Source organism: Choristoneura fumiferana, chromosome 2 (assembly GCF_025370935.1).
Source record: "Choristoneura fumiferana chromosome 2, NRCan_CFum_1, whole genome shotgun sequence".
Lineage (NCBI taxonomy): Eukaryota > Metazoa > Arthropoda > Insecta > Lepidoptera > Tortricidae > Choristoneura > Choristoneura fumiferana.
In genome coordinates this window covers 22920191-22929369 of record NC_133473.1, presented here as the reverse complement: position 1 = coordinate 22929369, position 9179 = coordinate 22920191, and the positions used below count along the sequence as shown (strand labels likewise).

General features: G+C 48.3%; 1 protein-coding gene across 1 annotated transcript; it reads left to right on the top strand.

The window, feature by feature from the left end:
- Positions 1-1014: 1014 nt before the first annotated feature.
- On the top strand, positions 1015-8629 carry Hip14 (palmitoyltransferase Hip14). Its single transcript, XM_074111438.1, has 8 exons — positions 1015-1934; positions 3616-3691; positions 3738-3829; positions 4936-5136; positions 5737-5898; positions 5973-6141; positions 7983-8242; positions 8327-8629. Exons 1-8 carry the CDS (start codon positions 1248-1250, stop codon positions 8627-8629), a joined length of 1950 nt encoding a protein of 649 aa, XP_073967539.1. The 5' UTR covers positions 1015-1247.
- Positions 8630-9179: the final 550 nt, after the last annotated feature.

Here is a 9179-nt window from a genome sequence, read left to right as displayed (position 1 = left end):
TTTAAACGTTATTTACATACCATTTTTGTCGGCATTAGTTACATATATATTCGTGCAAAAATACAGCTTTCTAGCATTGATAGTCCCTGAGCAAAGCCGCGGATGGACAGACAGACAGACATGGCGCAACTATAAGGGTTCCGTTTTTGCCATTTTGGCTCCGGAACCCTAAAAACCTATAGCTATAGTTCCTATAATAAAAAAAGTCATGAATGGACATAATAAATAAATAAATAGATTTCGTGGTTTGGGTAGTTGAAAAAGGAATTGGACTGTCGTGGCGCTAGATGCTACTTAATCAAATCAATTGTTTGGAATATAATCTCTAATACTAAAAATTAATTGTAATATTAATATTTGTTGAATAAAACATATTATTATAGGTACTGATTGAGCGGTAAAAAGGTGGCCCTCAAATGTATGCATAAATAGGTAATTTCATATGTAGAGGATAAAAAGTTTTTCAGTTTTATTTATTTATATTTGATTACATGAACCATTACTTTTACCGGGGCGTCTATCGCGCTATAATAATTTTCCCCCAATTTTGGGGGATTTGACATTACGTGGTATTATTTTGCATGCACAAGTGTCAAGTGGTCGTCATGCACACAAGCAAGAATAAGTTGGGACGTTTTGAGATTTGAATCGCATTGTTTCCTAGAATACTATCTAGTTTATATAATAATGAATCCAATTATAATCAAAGATGAGACATAATGGTGGATGTGGTGGATGAACGATGACAGCGCGAATCCAAGAGAGAAGTCAAAAAGTCAAATGGCATTAAAAAAAATAACTGACGTTTGTCATTGTCATTGACAGTGTGACTAACACTGCTCCAAAGATATTTTTGCTCTAACATTACATTGACGGAATCAACGATAGTTTCGATGGAGCTAATATATTTTTTCTAAAAATTACTCGATTGACTCTAACATTTAGTGTTTAGTCTGAATCTGCCTCAATATTGTTGTGTTGGCTAACCTATTTTGCAGTACGTTTTTCTACTATAGGCCACGGTAATGAAATTGTTTTTAATGAACTATCGCTCTACGTAGTCTGTGGTTCAGAATGAAATGTCAATAATTGAAGTTTCCTTTTTTGCTATGATAGTATAGTACATTGTATCGGAGTGGTACCAAACGAGAGAATTGCGCGTCTCTGTTTTCGTTCGCGCAAGAATTCGTGATCGTCGAAGGGGGAACGAGGATGCGTCTACGGAGCGAGGGAGCGGAGTGAGCGGCATGTACGAGAGCACGTGCGGAGCGGCGGCCAGCGGGCAGTGCGGCGCGGCGCAGCGGGACGACGCCGCCGCCGCGCCCGCCCGCGCCGAGCCCGCCGCGCGCGACTACAGCGGCTTCGACATCGTCAAGGCGACGCAGTACGGCGCCTTTGATCGCGTGCGCGAGCTCGTGGAGGCCGGCTGGGACGTGAACCAGCCCGACCACGAGACCGTCACGCTGCTGCACTGGGCCGCCATCAACAACCGGCGCGAGATCTGCGCGTACCTGCTGGCGCGCGGCGCCGCCGTGGACGCGGTGGGCGGCGAGCTGCGCGCCACGCCGCTGCACTGGGCGGCGCGCCAGGGCCACCTCGAGGCGGCCGTGCTGCTGGTGCGCGCGGGCGCCGACCTGGCGCGGCGCGACGCCGAGGGCTGCGCGGCGCTGCACCTGGCGGCGCAGTTCGGGCACACGGCCGTCTGCGCGTACCTGGTGGCGGCGGGCGGCGCGGGCGCGGCGGACGCGGGCGACGCGGGCGGCATGACGCCGCTCATGTGGGCGGCGTGGCGCGTGGCGGGCGTGGACCCCGCGCGCCTGCTGCTGTCGCTGGGCGCCGACCCCCGCCCCGCCGACGCGGCGCACGGCAACACGGCCCTGCACTGGGCCATCCTGGCGCGCAACTCCACCGCCGTCTCCACCCTCGTGCTCTATGTGAGTCCCAGCTCCTGGCTCCCTTTATTGGTTGAATGGTATCTTTGGAATATGAGCGGGCGCTGTTAATCATTAGCCCTTATCTTTTATCAGTGGAATAGAATTGACCAGATTAAGATAGTCATAGATAGAGCTTGTGCGCACCAAATTATAAAGAATTGCTTGTTTGTGTCTGTTCATTTTATCCTTATCTATAAATCAGTGCTTTATTATTCAATAATTTTAAAACAGTTTCTGTCTTAAACTTAAAATGAGCATCATCCATCAGAAATGATTTATGCTGCTATCAGGTTTCGAAGTGATGCCATATGAATATGAACAATATGTTTTTTTTTTAATTTAGGCACCTTTTAAAATTCAAATCCTGGAATTAGTAGTAAGCTTTTTCCTTCCTGCTTTTTGAACAATCTAATGTATTACCAAATCATTGCGGCTTGTAGACAAATAAATGCACAGCATAAAGGCTAAAAAACCGGAAAACCTAGTTTTTTATTATTTGTTTGTTTTAAAAAGAATAAGAATATTATACACTTTATGTATAAATTTCAAATGTGTAATCTATTACTGTTCTTGAGAAACAGCCCTGTAACATTTGTCTCCCTTCGGATATGGAACCCTAAAAACGCATTACCTGTCTTGGCGCCTCATAGTCAGATAAAAGGCTGTGCTACAAACTGCACACTGTGCTGTGCTGTGGCATCAAAGTTGAACAATTTTAGGCCAAAATACTGGTTTTCTGGCCATATCTTTTGTGTTAATTAGTTTCAAATGAAAACCCTCACACACATGTCTACTCGTGACCACGGCAGCTGTAACGTTGCCGAAACGTCGAGTAAATATTACTTGTGTAAAAATAGCGTGATAATATATGGTATTTTGACTAAGAATGTTTAAAAAAATCATACAAAATTAAGTATTAATTTTTTCCAAAATCTGATGGCCGTTTGACTTATAATTCTATCTGTAGTGCAAAAGTAGGAGATACGATTTAAAAGTAGTCAAAAATGGATGAAAACCTCGGGTAGCCCTTAACCCATAAACAAACTACAAAGAGGCTTTCAAGTGATTCTATTTGATATTTTGTTTTACTTTCTCTTCCCTTATCCAGTTTTGATATAAAAACGGTTTCTTTGAAGCCAAGGTAGGTACTTGCATTATTCATAACTGAATATAACAAATAAATCATGTATCCCTTTTATAACTGTATGCTTGAATATATCTACATACTTATATTTAAGTTTTCTTCCTTTTATAGACACCAAAGTATGGATTAACGTGTTTGTTTATTTATCACAAAAAATCCGTGCTTTTCGTTCAAACTCTTCAAAGAGGTACCACAGACCGGTTTGAAACATATCACGGGTGTCTTATTTAATTGAAAATACAAACTGATATATAGATGCACAGAAAAAACAGAAAAATAAGACCATCACTGGGAATCGAACCCAGGTCCTCGGCAATCCGTACCGCGTGCTATACCGCTACACCACTGATGGTCAACTGACCATCAATCAATTTTCAATTTCGGTTTTACGGGATGACCGTAAAAGTAAAATTTGGAATTGAAATAAAAAAATACAAAAAGATTCCAAAAAACAATCTTAATCTTATTTAATTTTCGAGTGGTTGGTGTCCATTTTAATAATGGAGCGTGTCGGTCTGTGACTGTATGGTGTTGCAGGGCAACGCGCCGCTGGACGTGCCCAACCTGCGCGGCGCCACGCCGCTCGGCATGCTGCAGGCGGCGGCGGGGGGCGGCGGGGGGCCCGCGGGGGGCGGCGGGGGCCGCGGGGGGCGGCGCCCCCTGGATCGGCACCAAGGTGATGGAGCGCGTGCGCGACCACGAGCTGCACTCGACGCGGCGCCACCCGCTGCGACGCTTGCTCTACGACAAGGTGCGAGGGGAAATTATTAATAAACTGAAAACATTATGATATACCTGTGGCGTGCGGTGATATACTGGTGCCGCCGGGAATGGCGCGGGCGCCCGGAGCGATTCGATTATGGATTGCAATAATTTATTTTGAATCCCTAGGCTCGTATCAGCACAATTATTACATTTTATGATTAACCTGAGCCAAATTAACACGTTAATTAAAATATTTTGCCGACCCTATTCTCGCATAGTCTTCGAATAGACATTAGAGAAACTGCCTCGCGAGAATAATTGGCGCTGATGGCGCCGTTCAATGTTCTACATCGCGCCGCGCTTCGACGCAACCCTTTTTTATTAGGATTGTGTCTTGGATTTATTGATAAATAGCGTAAAGTTTTTTTTTGTGTTCCACGATTAGTTATTCAATTCAAAATAATCAGCAGTCTTATTTTTGACGCATTAGCGGTTTTTTGTTGCTGTAAGTGCTGTGCCGATAACAGAGCTGAGCTATACTGCAAGCTGTGAGTAGAGTTGTTGACAGCCGATGACTCGCTGTGCTCCACCACTAACGCAAGTAATGATAAAGTAATAGTTTTACAATTGCCTATTTTCCCAGATAGAGGGCGCATTAATTCATAATATCATTAAAACAATAATCACGTAGCATTAGGATGTTACATTCCCACGTTGATCAGCGCCTCGACCAAACTTTCTTGCGCGTGTCAATCCTAGCTCATGGACGGCAAGGGGGTTGTGGCGTTAAGATCTAGTGGATATATAATCTTTGATTCACAAATAGAAGGCACTTAGAACTTTCTAGAACAGTGAATGTAGTTTTAGTAAAATGGCCACCACACTCTTGTCTAAGATTTTGATTCGCGCTGTCAAGCTCCTCTCGGGACCTGTGTATCGGCATCACTACAAAAACAAGTTTGAAACTGTTTCCTTTGTTAATTCCTTAATGATTTTTAATTCTCCTTAATGATAGTTTTGATAGTGAAATTAAACAAATTTAATGTTTATTTAATTAGTAGGTATTAACGTAACGTTATTAGCGACGCGTACCGCGAGTATGCGCTGTCCGCTGTCCGTACTCCGTAGGCAGTTGAATGGGTCATGTTTCAGAAGTTCCGGTGGTGGGTGGTGGTGGTGGCGCCGTTCGTGGCGTTCTACCTGGCGGGGCTGGTGCTGGAGGCGCGCGCGCGCTACGCGCTCAAGGCGCTGCTGCTGCTGGCGCTGTCGGCCGCGCTGCACGCGCTCGCCGCGGCGCTCATGGACGACGACCTCAAGAACGTGTTCCCGCTCAGCGTCTACCTGGCGACCAAGGTGCGTGCACGGTCCGGCTGGCGCTCAAGGCGCTGCTGCTGCTGGCGCTGTCGGCCGCGCTGCACGCGCTCGCCGCGGCGCTCATGGACGACGACCTCAAGAACGTGTTCCCGCTCAGCGTCTACCTGGCGACCAAGGTACACGGTACACGGTACACGGTGCAGCTAGCGTCGACCCTCATCGATGGAACGTCCGAAACACTGAAACGCCTTCGCTGGCGTGTAAATAGCGACTGAGCATCTCTTGGAGTCTCAGAGCTCGTGAACGCTCGCTGAGCTTCGGAAAGCGTGTAAATTTCTCAGCAGATACCGCGTTCGATTCTCCCGCAGTGTGCCGTTAGGTTCTGTTTTCGAGCCGGCAATGACATCTGCCGTCGACGCTCGGTCGCGTCGCATCTCGATAGACGCGAGCCGGCCGCGTGACCTGCGAGTTTCCCGGTACCTAATTATCGATTGTTTTGTGATATCGATCGGCTTCTCTTTTAGGTATAGCTTAACTTCGTTGCTGCTATAAAATGTCTACTATCCTACTATGTAGGGATGTATTATGTGTCGAGGCGGGTGTGATGTGTGATGTGTGTGTGTGCGTTATGTGTTGCAGGCGTGGTTCTATATAACGTGGGCGGTGTTCGTGTGTGGCGCGGCGGGGTGGCGCGCGTCGCTGCTGTTCGCGCTGTGCTCGGCGCTGCTGTGGCACTTCTTCCTGCGCTCGTGGCGCTCCGACCCCGGCGTCATCCGCGCCTCCACGCGCGACAAGTTCCGCGTGAGTATCGCTGGTGGGGGGTGGTGGGGTGGTGGGGGCCTCTCACTGACCTCAATGGCTGCCGCTGCCCGCAGACCATCATCGAGCTGTCGGAGAGCAGCGACGGCGGCGGCGGGTTCGACCCGGCGCGGTTCTGCTCGGCGTGCCTGGTGCGGCGGCCGCTGCGCTCGAAGCACTGCTCCGTGTGCAACCGCTGCGTGGCGCGCTTCGACCACCACTGCCCCTGGGTCGGCAACTGCATCGGTGAGTGGCGGCGGCGGCGGCGGCGGCGGCTGACTCGGACGTTTCTTTTTAATACCTATCACCGTAGTTTTTGCGACGTTTTTTGCCATCACTATCGTTTCGGAAAGGGGAACACCCAAATACTCCGAAATAATTCCGATTTTCACAATTCCTAAGACACCGTGGGCTGTTATGACCCGAAAGATTTTAACAGCGTATTCCTGACGATAATGCGAGTAAATAATGTGTATCAACATCGGCCCAGTTGGGATGTCCCAATTTTTGACAACATATAATAAATCGAAAACCATTTGGAGAAATAGGCTTTGTACAGCGTTTTCAGAAATCAGATTCCAAAAATGTGATAAACTGAATTAAATAAATAAAATTTAAGTAATGACCCTCATTCGACCCCTGCAGTGTCCCCCCGTCATAAAGGCAGTTATAAAGCAGGTCTACACTCTTAAGCAAATTGACAGTTTGAAATGTTGCTGTCCTGCTTATAATAGCAAAGATAGAACTTTAATCACATGATGCGTACCCGTCTTTAAACAGTTGTCATTTATCGTAAAGTCCGAAATGTATAGGAGTATTCCCAATGTATTTTTACAAATTAAATTATTAAATTGCTACGTTACAAGTAAATACAAAAGAATTTAAACATCAGATTTTAATAAAAAATATCTATTTACTATCACACCATTAAACAAACATAAGAATAATCGAAGCTAAAAGAAGAGAAATAAATAAAACTATTTGTCATGGTTCATTTAGGACCCTAAGCCGTGCTTGAATTATTGTCAAATTGTAATGCCACAGATTATGTTATGTACGACCTGAATTTTTAAAGGCAATGGAACGTCTCACTGTGACGTCATCCAGCGTATTTTGTAAAAAAAATATAAAAAATTAAAAACTCATCCAAATTCAAAATCAATGAAAATGGTATCTTAAAATATCCTATTCTTTCCAAAAAATAAAATAAAAACTATAGGTCATTTTTTTTGGTGCATCCCAATTATATATCTTAACAAAATATTATTTTTGAACAAAATCTGTAATATAAAAGTGAACCGCCAGAACGGGGAAAAAAAACATGAGACAGAGCAGGATAGCGCTCTAGAACACCATTTTGACACGTTTCTCCCAAACAACGCATTATTTCTCTGGAATTTTAAAGCAATTCGATTCTTTGACCTTGGGAATCGCGAAAAACTTGATGAAATATGATATTGGGTGTGAACATTTTGTATATTAAGCAAAATAAAACCACTAGTTCGAATTTCAAGCCAAATGCGAGCGATCTATTATCTATGTCAGTGTTGCCACTCAAGGAAAAAGAAGTCCGTTCATTATCGTGCATTGCAGTCTGTAAAGCGCTTTGAGCACTGACCTGCATACGAAGTACCTCACTGGCTACTACGAAGTGCAAAACTCGAAGTTCGTATGTTGCCATCCCACTGACGCTTATGTCATTTAATACGCGAGTAAAAGGGACGGGATATTAATTATAAAAACGTTATAAACGTAAACTTTTTGTTTCAAACGGAAGTGGCAAATAGTTACATGGGCGATTGTCATTGGCAAATTATTGGACAGACAAACAGAACAGACTCCATTTTGAGCGTTTCTGGCGGCGTTTGGTTTGCTATTTTTTTCCTTTCCAAATCCAACTGACGCTCTTTTGATTTTTGAAATCTTAAGGTGGATTGGCACGGTCAGCTAGGCACTACAGCGCCAGTAGATGACGTTAGTGTGCAAATTCCACGTATTATATTTTTTTTAGGAATGAAAACACCTTGTGACACAAAAATATTAGCGGTCGTCTCAGGTCGTTCCGCGGGCGCGGGCGTGTGTTGCAGGCGCCAACAACCACCGGCACTTCATCGGGTTCCTGGTGAGCCTCATCGTGATGTGCTGCTGGATGCTGTGGGGCGGCGTCCAGTACTACCGCGCGGAGTGCCCGCCGGAGGGGGCGGCCGGGGAGGGGGAGGGGGGCGCCGGCGCCGGCGAGGCGCTGCTGCGCTGGGCGCAGTGCAACGCGTGGCTCATGTGGGTGCTGGCCAACGCCGCCTTCCACCTGTTCTGGGTGTCGGTGCTGACGTGCTGCCAGCTGTACCTGGTGAGTGCGGGGCGGGGGGGGCGGGGCGGGGCGGGGCGGGGGGGGCGGGGGGCGCGCGGCTGACTCGCTCGCTCGCTGTTGCAGGTGGTGTGCCTGGGCATGACGACCAACGAGCAGCTGAACCGCGGCCGCTACCGGCACTTCGCGGCGCGCGGCGGCCGCTCGCCCTTCTCGCGCGGCCCGCTGCGCAACTGCGCGGACTTCTTCGGGCTGCGGCTGTGCGGCGGCGGGCGGGGGCGGGCGGGGGCGGGGCGGGCGCGGACGCGGAGCCCATGCTGCCGCGCGACCAGCTGGTGTGAGGCGCGGCGCGCGCCGGCGACGCCGAGGGCGAGCGCGTCTAGCGCCGTCCCGCTCCCCCGCGCGGCCGCCGCCGCCGCCGCGCCGTAGATGTCGCTCTTCGGTTTCCGCTTCCGAGGCGCACGTTTTGGTCTGGTCCGCGCGCGGCGGCCGCGCCGCATCGCCAGCGCGCGCCGGACGCGGCCGCCCCTCCGGGCCCGCCGGCCCGCCGCCGGGCCGGTCCGGGCCGGTCCGGGCCGGTCCGGGCCGGGCCGATCCGGCTCCGGGCGGCCGCGTGTATTTATTTTGTTGTTCGCGATCGGTCCTCGCTCTGGACTCTGCGACGTTTCGCGAAACATCGTCCTCCGGGAATGGACCTATATTTTTTGTAGTACAAGTTAGTATATTTTATATACATGTGTAAGGCTCTCGCTGCGATAATTCTAAACTCTATGATAATTATGCTAGACATATATAAAGGTTACCAAATATGTAACGACGCTTCGCACGTGTTACGACGCTGTATGGTGCGCGGGCGCGGCCCTCGGCCCTCGGCCCTCGGCCCTCGGTAGTCGGTAGTCTCGCGGCTCGGTTGTAGTTCGTGTTCGGCTCGCATTGTGTTATTCTGCTGTCGATGTGGCATTAAATATTGTTAATAACT

What these genes read in the sequence shown, in the direction of transcription:
- Hip14 (XM_074111438.1), top strand. Translation starts at nt 1,248, where the DNA reads ATGTACGAGAGCACGTGCGGAGCGGCGGCCAGCGGGCAGTGCGGCGCG. An exon ending in TCTCCACCCTCGTGCTCTAT is followed by an intron (nt 1,935 to 3,615) that starts GTGAGTCCCAGC and finishes ATGGTGTTGCAG; the next exon opens with GGCAACGCGCCGCTGGACGT. An exon ending in CGTGCTGCCAGCTGTACCTG is followed by an intron (nt 8,243 to 8,326) that starts GTGAGTGCGGGG and finishes TCGCTGTTGCAG; the next exon opens with GTGGTGTGCCTGGGCATGAC.